This window comes from Hypomesus transpacificus, chromosome 15 (assembly GCF_021917145.1).
Source record: "Hypomesus transpacificus isolate Combined female chromosome 15, fHypTra1, whole genome shotgun sequence".
NCBI lineage: Eukaryota > Metazoa > Chordata > Actinopteri > Osmeriformes > Osmeridae > Hypomesus > Hypomesus transpacificus.
The window spans coordinates 11,491,403-11,511,403 of record NC_061074.1 but is presented as its reverse complement, the minus strand read 5'-3'; the positions used below and the strand labels follow the sequence as shown (position 1 = coordinate 11,511,403).

Below are 20,001 nucleotides of genomic sequence, written 5' to 3'. Positions count from 1 at the left end.
TCATGTATTAATATATAAATATAAGAAGAAACACAGCTAGCGTAATCTATCAACGTTCTCATCAAAAACAAATCCAATTTAAAGGCGCAGCTTTTGTTTACGTGAACCAGTCAATGACCTGGACAGAAGCCCAAAGTTACTGCAGGCAGCACCACGCAGACCTGGCCACTGAGGAACCTGACTGAAAACCAGCTGATTGAGGACATCAAACCCGTCAGAGATCTCCTGGATCAGCCTGTACAAGGACCCCTGGAAGTGATCACATGACATCAAATCCTCCTTTTTAAATAATAGAAGATCAAAGAACCCAGTAATGCAGACGGGCATGAATTCTGTGTAGCGTCAGAGTTTAATTCCTTTGGCAGATGGGCGGACTGGCCCTGTAATGTGAAACATCCCTTTTTCTGCTACAGTAATACGTCATTGTTTTGTTTTGAAAGTTTTAGAAATAATACTTTCAAAGCGGTCATGGTAGCTGAGGTGCTGGAAGGGTTCAACGAGGGGAGGCCAGAAAGGGGAGGGACTGATGATAGACAGCAGCACCTGCCCTCCCCCATTCCTCACATGTCAACATCCTGTTCGTCGAGGTAGGTCATAACTTGTGGGTACAGTGCAGTGGTATGACCATCATGTTGTAGTTCATCGCACATTGGTGAAAAGGATGAAGTCAACTTAATATAGACTGTTCTGTAGTTTCTCTACTTCAGTATGCCCTTTCGGGTCATGTGTTGTTTGGTAGTGTGTAGTTTGTAACGAGCGATTGGTTGAACTTTTTGGTTGGTCTTTTTTTCTTCACAGGTAACTGAAAGAACTCACAGTGCTGTTGTTAGATGCTGCAGGTTGTACTGAAACTAGATGCAGCAAGAAAGTGTGCGGATGGACAGCTTTTACTTAGATCCTAAAGTCTGGGGCCTCACCAGATGGAGCGCGTACTGCTTAGGCTGAAACGCAAGGACCCAGGTTTGATTCCGGCCCGGGCCATTGTCCTGCATCAGAATCAGAAAGGGATTTATTCGCCATGGAAGTTGGCACAGAGAAGGAATTTGCTTTGGCAGGAAGGTATGGAGATAGATTAGTTTCATTATTCAAACAAACAAACGCAACACGATTCAAACAAACTTAACACGATCCAAACAAACGTAACACGATTCATACAAACATAACACGATTCAAACAAACAAACGTAACACGATTCAAACAAACGTAACACGATTCACAAATGTATTTCGTGATTTTCAAATGTAACGCGATTCACAAATAAATGACCCTATTACATTCGTTTGCAACCTGACAAACATAAGTTACAAATCCCTGCATTCGTTGGTGTGTATCCCTGCATTCGTTCGTGTGAATTAGTGATGTGTCGTTCGTGAACGATTCGTTCATTTTGAACGAATCCTTATAAGGACTCGGGAGTAACGAGTCCTCTCAACGAGTGATTCGTTCATTTCTACGAGTCTTTGGATCATTTTTCACGTGACCTGCATATGCTCTGTAGCTAGAGGAAACGAACGATTCGTTCCTTTCCCGACTCGGTCTTTCTACGAGTCTTTGGATCATTTTTCACGTGACCTGTATAGGCTGTAGCAAGAGGAAACGAATGATTCGTTCCTTTCCCGACTCGGTCTTTCTACGAGTCTTTGGATCATTTTTCACGTGACCTGCATAGGCTCTGTAGCAAGAGGAAACGAATGATTAGTTCCTTCCCCGACTCGGTCTTTCTACGAGTCTTTGGATCCTTTTTTCACGTGACCCGCATTGTATTTTTTAGTAGAGGAAACAGTTTCCTTATTCCCTTTCGCGTGGCCGCTGTTTTAGTAAGACGTGAATGAATGATATTCGCTCAAGTCATCATACTGACTGGTTTTGTTATTTTCACTTTACATTTACACTAACAGTTTAGTGCAGTGTAATTGTTTGACGTGATAATTAAATGCTAGTGTGATAATACATGACCAAATCATACAAAGTCATGATACATTATTTTAATGCAGGAATTTATTTTGAAATAGTATTTGCTGGTGCACATGTCATGCACTAACCTACAGTGGACGTATAGGGGCTATACGTCCTTTGCAAGTCATAGCTAATGTATTTTACAATCTGACTGTGCCTGTCTGTTTATCTATCAGGGCATTATGATCCTCAAGCAATTAATTAACATATTGAAATAGTTCAGCAATTATTGCAAATCAATGCTGTTTTCTTCATTCATCTTTTTGTCACTCCCTCATCAGGCAGTTCCCAAGTATGTTTAATACCGATCAGCCAAGAGGAAAAAGACGGTTCTCAACCCCTTCCACCTGCACTGTAAAAAGTACAGCCTTTCATTTTTTTGTCCTTTCTGAACCAACCCTGTATACACCAAAGGGCTCTGAAGAGATAGAATTTGCCCATGCTGGCCTTGGTAAAAGGATGCTCAGTCTAGCAGACCACTTGAAGCACAGTGAGGTAAACAAATAATACAATAATGTTAAATAGTCAATCATTCTAATTGTTAAAAATGGGACTTACTGAATAGTGTTTGCCATTTGTATTCATTTATTATTATTTTAGATTGTGTCTCTTGTAGAGGATGAATACTCTAAACTGAAGACCCTAAAAGGAGGATGGATGTTTTCCAAGGGAACAGGTAGCATTTCTATCACTGTTGTTGCTAGATCACCTTGTACAACCATCCTGATCTCGCAAGCTCACATTCTGTTTCACTCAACAGGTCAGTCTGAAAGTATTAGACTGTCTCCAGAACCCATCATCTGTGTAATTGTTTGGATTTGTGTAGTGTGATCCAGTAGACTGCATAATAACTTTTCTCAACGCCCATTGTCAATGCCACTACCAAACAAAACGTGTGCAAGTCCAGCCTGGTCTGTGAGGTGAAACAGAATGTGTCCTCACGAGAACAGGTGGTACAAATGGTTGTACAAGGCTACTTAGTACCTCCAATAATGAAAATCTTTTTGTTCTGGTTTTTTTTTTTTTTACCAGGTGGTAGTGGGCGTCGCAAGCTCACAATTATTCCAATAGACTCTGAAGGCTACTCCACACGTGTGTTAAAAGCAGCTTCAAACAATGGAAAGAACACAATCTATGTGGTTCCAATACAAGAGCACCTATCTACAGAGCCATTGCCTTATGACTCACCTGAGTTTTCAAAGATGCCACAGTCAACCTGCATCACCTGTGGTAGTGAAATGCCCTTGCAGCTCTTGCCGTTGCATGTGGGACAATGCAGTGGCACAATAACTGTACGTTTGTACGGCAACAATTCTGTTATTACTCAATTAAACATGCATATTTTTTGTTTGTTTGAAAATCTACAAATCTTCTTTTTTAAGAACAATACACCTGGGGCTAGTCTTGATGAAGATTGCCATGTCATTGATCAGCCAGTTGAACTTACCACAGGGACCAGAAAAGGGATGGGAGTATCTTTTGAGGTAATGCCTTCCACATAAGCACTTTGGTTTCTTCTTATTACAATTTATTTAAATATTCCATTGAATGATGTTTTTTCCAGGTTTGCCCAATTTGTCTTACACCATACCCATTTGATTTTATTATTTTGACCTGCCACACTCCACCTGGCTTGACCGCAAACTAATGCATCAATCGTACAGTACTGTACTGTATCCATCATGTTAGCTAGCAAGCCCAGGTTAAGTTAGACATTGACTAGCTAGCTTGCTAAACGTAGGAAACACTTAAAATGACTAAACATGGATCCTGCCATTCTCAAGAATATTCAATCACGTATGATAATCGGTTTAATAAGATTAACAAGCTATATTTCACTTACATTTGGTGGGCGGCTACCACCAGACGCCATTGTTCGTGTTGTCAAGTCCGTGACTATGGCGGGTAAGGTTGTTGTAGTCCATATGTGATTGGCTAAAATTGGAGACATTTGATAGGCTGCAGAGGATATCTTTTAGAAAAAATGCATTTGTGAATCTAAGCGCGTCAGGAAAGTTCCAAAAATCCACACGAACGAATGCAGGGATTCACACGAAGGAATGCAGGGATTCACACCAACAAATGCAGGGATTTGTAACTTGTGTTTGTCAGGTTGCAAACGAATGTAATAGGGTCATTTATTTGTGAATTACATTTGAGAATCACGAAATACATTTGTGAATCGTGTTACGTTTGTTTGTTTGAATCGTGTTATGTTTGTATGAATCGTGTTACGTTTGTTTGGATCGTGTTAAGTTTGTTTGAATCGTGTTGCGTTTGTTTGTTTGAATTATGAAACTAATCTAACTCCATAGGAAGGTGCATACAATAAACATATAGGAATCTTACATTTAAATGTGTGGTCTAACTATACTAAGGATACATAACTAGCAGTGGAATACAATAACAATTAAAATAAAGTATACAATAAAATACAAATTGCCATAAAATAAAATATAAGTTGCCAATCTACAATATAAAATACAATATAAAATACAATATAAAATACAAATATTACAGCAATTGAATGTAGTGCAAAATGCAAATAGTTTTAGACATGAAGTCATTTAAAGTCAGAGTGAACTCTTGGCCTTGTTGAGGAGGCCAACAGCGGAAGGGAAGAAACTGTTTGTGTGGCGTGAGGTTTTGGTCCTGATGGACCGCAGCCTTCTGCCGGAGGGGAGTGACTGAAACAGGGAGTGTCAAGGGTGGGAGAAGTCCGCCACAATCTTCTTCGCTCGCCTCAGGGTCCTCGAGGTGTGCAGGTCCTCGAGGGAAGGCAGATTGCAGCCAATTACCTTCTCCGCAGTGCGGATGATACGCTGCAGCCTGCTCTTGTCCTTGGCAGTGGCAGCAGCGTATCAGATGGTGATGGAGGAGGTGAGGATGGACTCACTGATGGCTGTGTAGAAGTGCACCATCATTGTCTTTGGCAGGTTGAATTTCTTCAGCTGCCGCAGGAAGTACATCCTCTGTTGTGCTTTCTTGGTGAGGGAGCTGATGTTCAGTTCCGACTTGAGGTCCTGGGAGAGGATAGTGCCCAGGAAGCGGAAGGACTCCACAGTGTTGACTGGGGAGTCACACAGGGTGATGGGGGTGAGTGGGGCTGTGTTCTTCCTGAAGTCCACAACCATCTCCACTGTCTTGAGAGCATTGAGCTCTAGGTTGTTCTGGCTGCACCAGGTCACCAGGTTGTCCGCTTCCCACCTATAGTCAGACTCGTCTCCACCAGAGATGAGCCCAATGAGGGTGGTGTCGTCCGCAAACTTCAGGAGTTTGACAGACGGATGACTGGAGGTGCAGCTGTTGGTGTACAGGGAGAAGAGCAGAGGAGAAAGGACGCAGCCCTGGGGAGATCCGGTGCTGATGGACCGGGAATCAGAGACTTGTGTTCCCAGCTTAACGCACTGCTTCCTGTCAGACAGGAATTCTGTGATCCACCTGCAGGTGGAATCAGGCACTTTCAGCTGGGAGAGCTTGTCCTGAAGCAGGGCGGGGATGATGGTATTAAAGGCAGAGCTGAAGTCCACAAACAGGATCCTGGCGTAGGATGCTGGGGAGTTCAGGTGCTGTAGGGTGAAGTGGAGGGCCATATTAACTGCATCGTCCACAGACCTGTTGGCTCTGTAGGCAAACTGCAGGGGGTCCAGTAGAGGGTCTGTGATGGATTTAAGGTGTGCCAGCACCAGGCGCTCAAAAGACTTCATTACCACAGAGGTCAGGGTGACGGGTCTGTAGTCATTATGTCCAGTTGGCCTGGGCTTTCTGGGCACAGGGATGATGGTGGAGGACTTGAGACAGGCTGGCACATGGCATGTCTTCAGGGAAGTGTTGAAGATGTAGGTAAACACCGGAGACAGCTGGTCAGCGCAGTTCTTGAGGGTGGCTGGAGAGACAGAGTCCGGCCCAGCTGCTTTGCGGGGGTTCTGTCTCTCTGTCTCTGACACTTTGTTCACTTCTCTCTCCTGAATGGAGAGGGTCGTCACTGTAGAGGGGGAGAGGGAGGGGGCCTCATGGGTGGAAAGGGGTTGTTCAGGACTGTCCAATTGTCTTTCAAATCTACAATAGAACTCATTCAGGTCGTTGGCCAGGCGGGAGTCGTTAGTGGAGTGGGGGGCTCTGGGCTTGAAGTTGGTGATCTGCCTGATGGCCTCTCCAGACAGAAGCAGAGCCATTAGCAGAGAATTGATGTGCTAGTCTCTCCGAGTACAGTTGTTTAGCCTCTCTCACCGCCTTGCTAAACCTGTTCTTCGACTCCTTGAATCTGTTCTTGTCCCCACTCCTAAACGCTGCCTCTTTGTCCAGCCTCAGCCTTTTGAGTTTAGCTGTAAACCAGGGTTTGTCGTTGTTGTAGCTCACCCTGGTGCGTGTTGGTATACAGCAGTCCTCACAGAAGCTGATGTATGATGTCACAGCCTCCGTGAGCTCATCCAGACTATTGGTAGCAGTCATGAACATGTCCCAGTCAGTACAGTCCAAGCACGCCTGCAGTTCCTCCATAGCCTCACTGGTCCACTGTTTCGATGTCTTCACAGCAGGCTTACAGCGCTTAAGCTTCTGCCTGTATGCAGGAATCAGGTGGACCATGGTGTGGTCTGAGTGACACAGTGCTGCTCGGGTAAAGCATGGTATGCTTTACTGATAGTAGAGTAGCAGTGATCCACTGCTCTTCTCTGGTAGGGCATTTGATAAATTGTCTGTATTTGGGGAGTTCTTGAGTGAGATTGCCTTTGTTAAAGTTGCCTAGCACAATAACCAAGGAATCTGGATTTTCATGCTCCACACTCAATATCTGGTTGGCGAGCACACGTTGAGCCTCGTTGGCGCTAACCTGAGGGGGCATGTAGACGCCGACCAGTATGAATGAAGCAAACTCACGTGGCGAGTAAAAAGGTTTACAGTTAATAAATAAAAAATCCAGATCAGGAGAACAGTGCTGCAGAATCACTGTCACATCTTCACACCAGCCACAAAAAAACAAATACCACCGCCTTTTGTTTTGCCAGAAAGCAGGGAGTCACGCTCCGCTCTCAGCAGTTTGAAACCTGCTAGCTGTAGCGCAGAGTCTGGGATCAGTTCACTCAGCCATGTCTCCGTGAAGCACAAAACGGAAGATGTTCAGGAACACGTCTATCCTGTCTCTCTCCATGCTTTCCTGCCTTATCCAACTGTCTCTAACTATGTATAAACAGCTGAAGATGTTGTCCAGTGTTTTTGTACATTTCATTTAAACATTTCATGTATTCCGCCATCCTTTGAGTTGACAAGATTTACATTGTGTATGTTCAAAAGGACCATACTTAAAAGGGACAGCCTTAAAGTTCAGTTTGGTTCTTTTAGGTAGGTTTTTTTCCTACTCTAATTTCTTCAATCCATTCATGACAGATAGACTCTGTCATTCTTCTCCAGTCATGGCTTCCACCATCAACCTCCTGTCTGAAGAGCAGTTCCGCTGCTCCCTGTGCATGGAGGAATTTTCAACAAGGATTTTACATTTGGGGAAAGCAAATAGTAGGCTAGGACTAGGCTACAAGGACAACACCGCTGCACACATGGTCCTTCACTGTACTCCCTAAACTCCACCCTCTGACCGAACCATGAAATCACTCCCTCCTCCCACTACAGTTGTTATTCTGAAGAAACGAAACCGATCTCTCTTTCTCTCGCTCCCTCTCCCTCTCTCCACTTGTGTTTGTGTGTGAGAGAGAGCGACCGTCACTACCACACCAGCATGGCCCGGCAGGGAGTTGTGCTGGACCAGGACCAGTTCTGCTGTTCCATCTGTCTGGACCTCTTAAAGGATCCTGTCACCCTCCCCTGTGGTCACAGCTACTGTAGCAGCTGTATCGAGGGCTGCTGGGACCAGTATGAGCAGAAGGGAGTCTACAGCTGCCCCCAGTGCAGACAGAGCTTCACTCTGAGGCCTGCTCTGAAAAGGAACAACATGTTGGCTGAGGTGGTGGAGAAGCTAAAGGAGACAGGAGGAGCCCAGGCGGCCCCCTCTGAGCTGACCAGTCCAGCTGGGCCAGGAGAGGTGACCTGCGACCTCTGCACTGGGCCAGGGAAGGAGAGAGCCCTCAAGTCCTGTCTGATGTGTTTGTTGTCCTACTGCCAGACTCACCTCCAGCCCCACTACCATCCTAAAATGAAGAATCACAAGCTGGTGGAAGCCACGTCTGGACTGAGTCTGCAGGAGATGATCTGCTCCAGTCATGACAAGCTACTGGACGTCTTCTGTCGGACAGACCAGCAGTGTATATGCATGCTGTGTACCATGGAAGAACATAAAGGCCATGACACGGTGTCAGCCAAAACAGAGAGGAAGGAGAAACAGGTAAAACCTGAACTTGTTCTAGTAATCTCAGAATCGACCGCATATTTAGTCGGTCTTTGCTCGCTCACACAAAGCTATATTCTCTTGTGATAAACAAGAACAAGACAAACCACATTCAGTTATGTAGCTAATGGCTGTACTACACATGTTAAGCAGCTGTGTTAACAACTGAATTCAGTGTTGGTGTTCAGTGTGTTCCGACAGAGATCCACGTCACCATAGTCCTGTACTCCTACACTGTGTTGTTGTCATGTGTGTTGTTCTCCAGGACAAGCTGGTTCTGAGTCAGCAAGAAGTCCAGCAGAGAGTCCAGCAGAGAGAGAAGGAGCTGAAGGAGCTCCAACAGGCTGTGGAGTCTTTCAAGGTCAGCATCAAGATCTCCACTACTGTAGTTGTGCTACTGGGAGATACCTGGATAGGACAGGTGAACTCTCTACATTCAGGAAGATTGGTGTCTCTCGAGCGATATCTTCATGTATTTCTCTCTTTCTCTGTCTCTCTTTCTCCCCTCTCTCCTCCCTTCATCTCTCTCCCTCTCTTCTCCCCCCCCCCCCCCCCCCCCCCCCCCCCCCCCCCCCCCCCCCCTCTCCAGCGCTCAGGCCAGGCAGCAGTGGAGGGAAGTGAGAGGATTTTCACTGGGCTTATCCGCTCCATTGAAAGAAGGCGCTCTGAGGTGAAGGATCTAATCAGAGCTCAGCAGGGGGCAGCAGTGAGTGAGGCTGAAGGACTGCTGGAGAGACTGGAGCAGGAGATAGCTGAGCTGAAGAGGAGAGACGCTGAGCTGGAGAAGCTCTCGCACACAGAGGACAACATCCACTTCCTCCAGGTGTCTAGACTACCCTGGCTGCTCAGATCTGAAGCAACACTCACTGTCTGATCATGTAGGATATCTGCTCAACCTGTGTGTCTGTCTATCTGTCCTTCTTCCATCTGTTTCTCTCTCCCCCTCTGTCTTTCATTATCTCTCTCCCCCCTCCCTGTCTCCAGAACTGCCAGTCTCTCTCCAGTACCAGTGTATCTTCAGATGTCCCCAGAATGTCTGTTCCTCCTCTTCAGTACTTCAAACATGTGACTGAGGTGGTCTCGAAGCTGAGAGACAAACTAGAGGAGCTGATCCAGAGAGAGTGCTCCAACATCTCCACCACAGGTGAGCTGGTTAAACACAGCCGGTCTGGGGGAACAGCACGTTAAGCCTCATGGACCCAGACATGGTTTAGAGTAGAATGTTTCTTCTTAACACATGTCTGCGTCTCTCTGTTTGTGTGTGTGTTTCTGTGTGTGTGTGTCTGATTGCATGTACCTGTGTGTATATGTGTGTTTATTTATCTATCTGTGCGTATGTGTGTCTGTATTATTGTGTGTGTGTGTATGTCTCCAGTCTCCACAGTGGATGTGTTCCTGCCTCCAGAGCCCAAGACCAGAGCAGACCTCTTACCATGTGAGTCTCTGAAGCATCCAGGTCTCTCTCCACTGACTCGTGTTGAATGATGAATCTGATCCAGAACAACAGCAGCTTTAACATGGTGACACATGAATGGACGTGTTATTAACTCTGATCTGGTCTCTGCTGTCCACCCAGATTCCTGTCAGCTCACTCTGGACCCAAACACAGCACATAAACGCCTCTCTCTGTCTGAGAACAGGAAGGTGACATATCCAATGCAGCAGCAGCCATATCCTGACCATCCAGAGAGGTTCACCAAGTACAGTCAGGTGCTGTGTAGAGAGGCTCTGTCTGGACGCTGTTATTGGGAGGTGGAGATGAGAGGTAACGGTGTTGACATAGCAGTCTCATATAAAGACATCAGCAGAACAGAGGGTAACTCCTACTTTGGTAACAATAACAAGTCCTGGAGGTTACAATGTTTTAGTGGTGCTTACAAGTTCAGACATAAGAGTGTTTTTACTGCAGTAGCAGGCCCTCAGTCCTCCAGAGTAGGAGTGTACCTGGATCATAAGGCAGGTACTCTGTCCTTCTACAGTGTCATCTCTGACACAGTGACCCTCCTCCACAGAGTCCGGACCACTTTCACCCAGCCACTCTACCCTGGGTTTTGGCTTGGTAACCATGGTAACAGTGCAGAGATTATGAAGCTGTGGTAGAGGGTCTTGTAGAGGAGTATAACCTTCATACATTCAAAATTCTGCAGCTAGATTATTAACCAAAACTAAAAGGAGAGAACACATAAGTCCTGTCCTAGCTACTTTACACTGGTTCCCTGTTACCTTCAGAATTGACTTTAAGGTCCTTTTCCTCACACACAAAGCTCTACACGGACAAGGACCTAGCTACATTGCTAACTCTCTTATAAACTACACACCAGCTAGAACACTGCAATCATCAAATGCAGGCCTATTAGAGGTCACCAGAAGCAGTCATAAGAAGGTTGGTGATGCTGCCTTTGTCAATTATGCCCCAAAACTATGGAACAAATTATACATAAATATTAGGGAAGCAAACACGCTAGACGTTTTTAAAAGACAGCTTAAAACCACCTTTTTACCAAAGCATTTAACTGATTTGATCTCAGAAGGGTTTTACTACTTTAATTAGTTATATTATTGTTTGTATTGATTTGCTATTTAAATTATTACTTTAATCACTCGTATTATTGTTTTTATTATTATTGTTTATTGTTTTTATTGATTTTATGTAAAGCACATTGAGCTGCAATTCTTGTATGAACTGTGCTATTTAAATAAAGTCTTATTATTATACCATCATGCAGAACCATGTCATTGTTTTAGTTGGTTTATAATCATTGTTCATTTGTTCCATAATTCCAGCTGTAAATTATAGTGTGATTGTATATGATCGTTTAGTTTTGGCTCTACTGGGGGCTATTCGTCGTAGCTCGTAAAGCAGTTTAGCGAGCTAATTTTCAGGCTAAGATAAATCACGCCCCCAGCAGGCTAACGTAAGTGTATCTGGATAAGCTTGCCACACCCCCGGAAAATAATTGGCAGCTCCCTTTTTGAGAGACCCAGCTGACCAAGGAGATATATTCTAGTTCGATTTTCTTTCCATACCAATAGAGTTCTTCGCGATCGCCAAGATCCTTTATTTCACACGGATGTGTTCTTGTTTGAGCGATATCGATTCAGCCGACAAGGACTCATTTATTTGCAAGACCTTTTTGGGCCGTGGCCTACATTGCAAATATAACACGCCGCAGCAAGTTTTAAGGTTATGCTGTTGTATGTGAATATGTAACGCTTTGTTTTAAGAAATGTATTATCTGTTGTCCCTGTGCTTTTTATGTTTCACTGTGGGAGAGTGGGAAACGTCATATCGATTCCTTTTTATGTCTTGACGTGAAGAAATGGACAATAAAGCTACTTGAAACTTTTACTGTGCTTCAGACTCTCTGCATTAGAGCCTTGAGGTTTTTCGCGTCAGGTAGGCTACATTTTTATACAGTATAAGCGATGCAGAAAACATTGGCAAAGCCACAGCATGCGTTGCTGTAAGAAAAGCTTGTGAATCAATTCATCATATTCCCTGGCCATGTCCCAGTCAATGAAATCAAAGAGGGATTTCCACATAGGCCTACATGCATATACACATATCAGGTAAAATGGGTCATTTAAGGTTTGGGGGTCCCAGCCCTGACAAGTAACAGGGGATTTGATTGCTTCATGGTTGCTATGGTGGGCGGGCCAATAATTCAAACAAGCCTGCACCAGAAAGCTGCATGGTAAGTAGCCTGGCATACCAAATCTAACTAAACTATTATAAGGATGATAAATCTTTTTTTTTTTTTAAACACGCGCATAAAAAAACTATGCATAATATCTGTCTTGATGGCATCAATCACAAATAATGTTGTTAGTTTGGTATATGAACATATTTTTTGAAAAAGTGATGTTTTTGTTGGTGGTCCAATTAACCTTAACCCACTGAGGTAAAATGGGCAACATGGTTTCAGATGAAATGGGCTATCATCTGTGTCACTCACAAACACACATACACACATGTTGGAGTGTGTGTGAGTGTGTGTGTGAAGGTGTGTGTGTGTGTCACACCATGACCCCCCCCAACAGTAATAATGGTAGTAGATATTTTATGTACAGTGAGTATGGCAAACGAGAAGGAAGCGAGAGGAGAGGAGACAGGGAGAAGGAAGAGAGAGAAAAGAGAGGAGCAAGGACCAGAGAGGAAAGGATACAAAGATAAAACAGGGATGGAAAGGAATGCCAAACAATTACAATCTGTGGAAAGAGGAGAGGATGAAGGGGGCCTTAGATGAATACATGGAGGGAGAGAAGAAAGGAATTACAGTGAGTGTGCACCTCTTATCAAGAGCATGGGGTGTGCCGTGATCCACTGCAAAGACACATCAGTGGAAAGGTGACTGGCAGTGAACATGTGTCAGGGCGGAAGCCCTACCTTCCACAGAAGGTAGAAAGGGAGCTTGCTGCCACCCTCAAAACATTGGCGCAGAGGGAGTTTTCCTTCACAAAACGTGATGTCCAGCAAGTGGCCTTTGATTTTGCAGCCAAGAACAACATATCTGGTTTCTACAAGACAGCAGGGAGGGCCGGATATTACTGGTTTAAGATCTTTCTAAAGCGCAACCCAGAGCTTGGGATGCGCAAGCCAGAGGTCCTGTCTGCAGCATGGGCGGCTGGACTCAACAAAGAGGTGGTTAGCCAGTGGTTTAACCAGTATGAGAGCCTTTTGGTCAAGCTGGGTATTGAGGGCACACCGTCAAATATATATGGAACTGTGACGAGTCTGGGCTTCAGGGCAATTTTTAAAATTATGGCACATATGAATATGTTTGTTTAATGCAGTTTAAATGTTATGTGGCTGTATAAGCAACTGTGTTTTAAAATTTAAATTGATGATAAATTACTATTTCCCTTTGCAATTTCACTGGCCCATTTTACCTGAACAGCTGGTCCATTTTACCTGAAACTGCTTGTGCCAAAAAAGTTGGCACAGCTGATGTTTCAAGAACTGTAGGGCCTAAATAATTATATTTCATTACATCATTTCAACAAAAATTATCAAAAACAGTCATTAGTTATCATAAAAACACACGGAAAAGGCATATATGATAATGTATTATTGTCCCAAACGATTTACCAAAAAGTGGCCCATTTTACCTGATATCACCCTAGTACATGCGCTTTCAGTAGGCCTACATATATCCTCATAAGTGTCTATGAATTCGTATCAATTAGATAGGCCTACTCTTGGCCTTGTTTTTATACTTATTCTGAAAGAGTTGATATCATAATTTTCGCTAGCAAGATCTCATTCGATGATTAATTTCCATTAAGCCTACTGCCAGCAGGCACATTTAAAGAAATGTGATCTGATTGATCGGGGTAATAAGGCACTAAAGATGAGCCTATACATTTTACCAAAATAGGCATTTCGTTTATCGGAAATTTTTTTGCCAAGCTGCCTGTCTTGCTCTGGCAGCGGTGTTTGACTTAGCCATAATAATATGCTTATTGTCTTCGTAAAGACTCATTATAATAGTTTGCTCAGATGGCGACAATATCACCGCTCTCTCTTTCGTCTTTTCCGCCATCATACCGTTAGAAAATCACGGTTTTGGTGATCGACCTTTCCTGCCTTTTGAAGTAGGACGTGCTCGTGCACTTGCCCTGATAAGTGCAGCCTGATTGAAATTAACCACATGATTTGGATGCGGATCAGCCGTCGACGAACCGATACCGGGGGCGGACTGAGCAACGAAGGCAAGGCTTGGTCAGGTTCCACAGTACAGGCAAGGGTCTGGTAGCCTGTCTGCCAGCCCAACTTCTCCCGCCCCCAAAAAATTTGGTCGGGAAGTTGGGTCTGGAGGGTCTCGCATTGTAGCCTGACGTTGTCATACTCATAATTCTAGTCAGAATATGAGTCTGAGAACTCTCAGTTGGGCTTTGACTACGAGGCGTGTTTCAAACGAGCCTGGAAAACAAATGCCTCTTCGCTCAATTGGATAGATCTGCAACCAGAGCAACAGAGTAGCCTATGTTAAGCGCCGCATAGTTGTTGTCAACAGAACTAAACTGAGAGGCAGCTAAATCTTTACTGACTAAACTGCAAGCAGACTTTAAGTATGCTTGAAGAATGAATACAAACGATTTTTGCCGGTGTTGTAAAATTAATTTAAGGGGAGGGGGAGTACTTGTTTACACGGTCAACCTTTTTGAGCGAAACAATAAAGGGCAATGCATATACAAACAAGTTCTCCATTTAGGATTACAACTCCACAAAAGAAAAGGAGAAACCACAATGGCCACTGGGTTTTCATTGTGTCCCATCTTCTTCGCAACCATCGGGGCCAGCTGATAAATTTAACTTTTACCGAATCCCTAGGAAGGACGGCAAAAACATATTTTCCATCGACAAATGCCTTGATTGCGTCTCTGTTCCTCTTTCAAAATAAATGTGCTGTCGATGTCTTCTAAAACAGGCTCGATGGCAGAATCATAATAGCCTGATGTTGTCATACTCATAATTCTAGTCAGAATATGAGTCTGAGAATTCTCCGTTGGGCTTTGACTACAGGGAGTGTTTCAAACAAGCCTGGAAAAGAAACGCCTCTTCGCTCAATTGGATAGATCTACAACCAATCAGAGCAACAGAGTATGTGACGTATGTTAAGCACCGCATAGTTGTTGTCAACAGAACTAAACTACAAGCAGACTTGAAGTATGCTTGAAGAATGAATACAAACAATTTTTGCCGGTGTTGTAAAATTAATTTAAGGGTAGGGAGAGTACTTGTTCACACGGTCAACCTTTTTGAGCGAAACAATAAAGGGCAATGCATATACGAAGTTCTCCGTTTAGGATTAAAACTCCATCGGGGCCAGCTGATAAATTAAACTTTTACCGAATCCCGTAAGAAGGACGGCAAAAACATATTTTCCATCGACAAATGCCTTGATTGCGTCTCTGTTCCTCTTTCAAAATTAATGCGCTGTTGATGTCTTCTAAAACAGACTCGATGGCAGAATCACAACATCCCAGATCTCCAGCGGTAGCCATGTTTGTTCAAAACGAATTCAACTTAAGCGCTCTTTTGTGACGTGGGTGATTACGTTACTGTTGATCATCTGTCCATCATCGTATAAAGCCCGCCCTGGCAATTTCATTGGTTCGCCCAGATTCTGGTTTCCTGTAGTTGGTCCCCAATACGAGACCCTCCAGACCCAATTTCCCGAACAAATTTCTTTTGGGCGGGGAGAAGTTGGGCTGGCAGCCAGGCTAGAATCATAACATCCCAGATCTCCAGCGGTAGCCATGTTTGTTCAAAACGAATTTGGCTTAAGCGCTCTTTTGTGTCTTGGGTGATTACGTTACTGTTGATCATCTGTCCATCATCGTATAAAGCCCGCCCTGGCAATTTCATTGGTTCGCCCAGATTCTGGTTTTCTGTAGTTGGTCCCCAATACGAGACCCTCCAGACCCAACTTCCCGACCAAATCTTTTTGGGACGTTGTAGCATGTTGTAGCATGTTGTAGCATGTTTCACTTACCTTCATTGTTGGCTCACCTTTCAGGATCGCATAAGTGGATCTTTGTTAAATTGATGAGAGATACAGGCTCATCCCCATATATATATATGTGCTCATCTGATCTGTGACATTGTTTGTAAGAAGGGCTATACAAATAACTTGATTTGATATAATCACTTTGTAGAGGGCCACATTTTAAACAGTTTTGAAGTCAGGGGTAAAAATGTTTGCTGGTCTGCTGATTTTTACTTTTGAATCTTGTATTTAAAACACTTCTTATGATTTGCCTGTCTAGCTGACCTGAAGCAGATGCACAGGCAGAATGAGGAAGCCTGGCTGAACCCCGAGACCTCTCAGAGAAAAGTCACCAGGCCCAACCTGAGAGAGGACAGACTGCCTCCTATCGACACAGTCTCAGGTAGACAGTCACTGCACCAGCTGGCGTGCATTAAAGTGCATGGAATACACATGGTTGTAATATATTTCATCTTTGCAGGTTCTGATCATGTCCAGACCAGTGACAGTTCCAGCAGTTTGTTTGCTAACCAGCAGACAGGGGCGCACTGGGGGCAACACCTGGCCGAGGGCAGGGGTCCCTGGGCTGAGGAGGGTGGACCTCCCGATAGAGAGAGCAGGACCACCAGACTGGGAAGGGTGGGGCCTGTTGAGCGGAGGGCGCCAACCTATCAGGAGGAACTGGAACAGCAGATGACCTCCTCCCCCCCACCTCTATCAGTCGGAATACAGTACCAAAATACCCCAAATGCAATTAGCTCTGTCATAGATAATGTTTCGGGATTGAAAGAACAAACTCACCATCATGTGGACTGAACTGTAGAACATGGAATGTTCTTCGTCAACTTTGAGATGTTGTGGTTGAAATTGAGATGTGGTGACTGAAATTCCACGGGGGACCTTGTGATGGTGGGCATATAAGGTTTTGACAGAAAGGGTAGAGAAAAGAGAGTAGGTAGCCTTTTGCTCAGATGAAACAGAGCAGTTGTACATCAAAGTAGATTTTTTGTTTTTGTATAACTTACTTTAATTCACAAAGGGGATCCTTCCCATTTAGAGTTTTTAGCGACTGTTTCATAATGAAATAGTCCCCTTTTAGGAGTGTTCTCTTTCAGGAGTGTTCTTGTGACTCAGCTGTTATTAGCTAAATAAAGTTTGGTCTTCTTCTTGCAACAGCAAACGGCCAAAAACAAGGAGCTGGTCCGTCTCGCCAAGGAGAAGAACAAGAAAAAGGTGGAGGAAGAGGAGATTGCTGCTGGGAGGACGCGCTATGAGAAAGAGAGACAGGCGCGCATTCAAGAGGTGAGAGGACCACACAACTTGATTAGAAAGATTTGAACAAACAGAAATATCAGCATGATCCCCATCTTACTGTCTATCTGCAGATGCGAAGGGAGATCTCGCCCCCCATCCCCACCCTCCAGAAGAGACCGCCCTGTCCACCCCCAGTCACCCCAGCATGGACAGCAAATGCCCCACCACCCCCATGTTTGTAAGTTACCGCTTGTATAAAGCATAAACGTAGTATGGAGAGCATGGTCTGAAAACAGGTATAAACTGATGTCTCTCTCCCCCCCACACACCTTTTAGAAGGGTTCTCTTTCAGGGCTCCAATCCCAGACAGCTTCTGTCCCAGCTGTTAGGAAGGAGCTGAGAGCTGCAGGTAACACACACACAAAAACACTAAATGTTCCATACAGCTAGAACCAACACATTGTGGATTAGTTGGTATGTTGGTATGTGATTGTGTGTGTATATATGTCAGGCTGCCTACCAGAGTATGAGAGGGAAGTCCTCTGTAAATTGTCTGCAATCCGTAAAAAGCTGCTCAGAGAGCAGAAACGGATGATGCGCTCAGAGTGAGAGGAGCTGGACTCACTTGACAGGTAACACCCTCCGCTACTGGGGCACTACTGCAAAGTTTAGGGGAGAGTAGAACAGGGTTTGGTCATGAAGTATGAGATGCTAAATTTCTCTCTGTGTCTTAGGATGGAGGCTTCCAGGGAGTTTATCAGACTGCCAGATGACTACATCATATCAAAGAGCGTGGACCCAAAGAAACATGAGGAAATACTGACTCTCTCTCTCTCTCTCTCTCTCTCTCTCTCTCTCTCTCTCTCTCTCTCTCTCTCTCTCTCTCTCTCTCTCTCTCTCTCTCTCTGTCTCTCTCTCTTTCTCTCACACTCTCTCACACTCGCTCACACTCTCTCTCATTCTCTCTCCCACTCACTCTCTCTCACTGTCTCTCTCTCTCTCTCTCTCTCACTCTCACTCTCTCTCTCTCTCTCTCTCTCTCTCTCTCTCTCTCTCTCTCTCTCTCACTCTCACTCTCTCTCTCTCTCTCTCTCTCTCTCTCTCTCTCTCTCTCTCTCTCTCTCTCTCTCTCTCTCTCTCTCTCTCTCTCTCTGTCTCTCTCTGTCCCTCTCTCTGTCTCTTTCTCTCTCTCTCTCTTTCTGTCTCTCTCTCTTTCTCTCACACGCTCTCTCATTCTCTCTCCCTCTCTCACTCAATCTCTCACTCACTCTCTCTCTCTCACTGTCTCTCTCTCACTCTATCTCTCTCACTCTCTCTCTCACTCTCTCTCTCTCTCTCTCTCTCTCTCTCTCTCTCTCTCTCTCTCTCTCTCTCTCTCTCTCACTCACTCACTCACTCACTCACTCACTCACTCACTCACTCTCTCTCTTTGGCTTTCTGAGAGTAGAGTGTCTTCTAGACTGCAACCTTCTTTACCCTACGAATAAATGGCAACTTATCACATCTGGAAATTACGTAATTGCATGTTGAGGGAATTACTGTAAAACTAGCTTGTGTAGCATCATAATTAGAACTGCATAATTTGCTATTTTCATTTGAATGTCCATTTTAATTACAGTTTTTCACAATTGTTAACACACGTTTTTCAAAACAATAACGTCTTTCTCATAACTGCACACACAAAACTGAAAACCTCACACACAAAATGCTAAACCTGACACTCCCTTTGCAAGAGCACTCTTTGCCATCAAATATCTCACTTGTTCACAGAATGCAACTTGTGTTCTCATTTGGTACACACAGCCATATTTTCAAATGACACACACATACGATTCATAACAGTACACACAAAAAGCATTTGCTGCACACTACCAAGCATTCACAGCACACAGTAGTGCAAAATTGAAAACACAATTCTTAAAATGGAACACACCATATGAATGACTGACTCTGGAGAATGAGCCATTTCAACTTTTGTAAAATGTCTCAGTGTAGGCCACATTTTATTCATAGTCAAACATAAAACAGCACACATATGCAGCAAAAAAAAAGTTTAATTTTTAGAACAGTACAGTACAGTCAACGGGCCTGCTCAACCCATTGCAGCACACAAAGTGATGTTCCCACCACACTCAGCAGGGACCTCAACAATGGTGCGCTGGCCAATGACATTGCTGCCCCGGCGCCTCCTCTTGACCAGGTTGAATCCAACCTCATCAATGAACATGTATTCATGTATTCATATAGATCATTAGCTGTGTCACGCTCCTGGATCTGCTGGAACAGACAGCATGATAATGCAAGTTACTGTATAGTATGGACACAGATGGGCCAACACAGTGGGGTACAGTGAGACACATTACAGGTGCAATACATGCACGTGTCAGTGCTGAATGTATGGGACTTACAAACTCTTGCCGTGACTCCTTGATGTGTTCCGGTCGAATAGAACCCTGAACACTTGTTTCATCTGCATGGCATTCCTGTGGAGAACACGGTACAGTGTAGAGAGTCTGCTGAGTCTCTGCTGCCAATGACTGGAACATATTACAAAGGTCTCTGAAGTTGGAGACTTTCATCTCCCTACCTCACACCAATAGTGTATTGATTTATTTATTTAATCTTGCTCCATTGCACTCCAGTATTTCTACCTGCACTTTTATCCTCAGTGTTTAACTGTTTTATTTGTAATTACTGTGCTTATCATGTTTGTTATTCTATGTGAAACTCTGTTGTATGTGTCTTATTGCTATGCTGTATCTTGGCCAGGTCGCAGTTGTAAATAAGAACTTGTTCTCAACTAGCCTACCTGGCTAAATAAAGGTGAAATAAAATGTTTTAAAAAAGGGTAACGGTCTGGATGTTTCTGAATGTGGCATGGTCGTGGTTCTCTTTCAGTCCTGCAATATACAAATACAGTGACCACACTGTATTCTATTGATATGCAATATTTCAGTACAC

The 20,001-nt window shown here is 44.2% G+C and overlaps 2 protein-coding genes across 5 annotated transcripts in view; both read left to right on the top strand.

Moving 5' to 3' along the window:
• Positions 1-17,935, top strand: part of LOC124477450 (histone-lysine N-methyltransferase 2B-like) — a 30,582-nt gene extending 12,647 nt beyond the window's left edge. The window contains exons 3-7 of the mRNA XM_047035241.1: positions 16,963-17,088; positions 17,172-17,278; positions 17,377-17,449; positions 17,552-17,672; positions 17,775-17,935. Coding sequence (XP_046891197.1) covers positions 16,963-17,088; positions 17,172-17,278; positions 17,377-17,440 — 297 coding nt within the window. The 3' untranslated portion in view covers positions 17,441-17,449; positions 17,552-17,672; positions 17,775-17,935. The remainder of the gene's footprint in view (positions 1-16,962; positions 17,089-17,171; positions 17,279-17,376; positions 17,450-17,551; positions 17,673-17,774) is intronic.
• Positions 506-10,524, top strand: LOC124477446 (E3 ubiquitin-protein ligase TRIM16-like). 4 transcript variants are annotated; one of them, XM_047035234.1, is made up of 12 exons: positions 506-587; positions 799-1,059; positions 2,238-2,451; positions 2,557-2,632; positions 2,989-3,248; positions 3,339-3,440; positions 8,072-8,290; positions 8,559-8,654; positions 8,883-9,116; positions 9,278-9,437; positions 9,669-9,728; positions 9,870-10,524. In XM_047035234.1, the coding sequence occupies exons 2-12, from the start codon at positions 1,019-1,021 to the stop codon at positions 10,391-10,393; spliced, it is 1,986 nt and encodes a 661-aa protein (XP_046891190.1). In that variant the 5' UTR covers positions 506-587; positions 799-1,018; the 3' UTR covers positions 10,394-10,524. The 4 variants fall into 4 exon arrangements, with proteins under 4 accessions (XP_046891190.1, XP_046891191.1, XP_046891193.1 ...); XM_047035235.1 differs by lacking the exons at positions 506-587; positions 799-1,059 and adding an exon at positions 598-798; XM_047035237.1 differs by lacking the exons at positions 506-587; positions 799-1,059 and having other exon boundaries at positions 2,409-2,451; positions 2,573-2,632.
• Positions 17,936-20,001: the final 2,066 nt, after the last annotated feature.

Excerpts from the sequence above, each read along its gene's own strand:
- LOC124477446 (XM_047035234.1), top strand. The coding sequence starts at position 1,019 with ATGGAAGTTGGCACAGAGAAGGAATTTGCTTTGGCAGGAAG. Across the intron at positions 2,452-2,556 it reads ACCACTTGAAGCACAGTGAG|ATTGTGTCTCTTGTAGAGGA; the intron begins GTAAACAAATAA and ends TTATTATTTTAG. Across the intron at positions 3,441-8,071 it reads GGATGGGAGTATCTTTTGAG|ACTCACCTCCAGCCCCACTA; the intron begins GTAATGCCTTCC and ends TCCTACTGCCAG.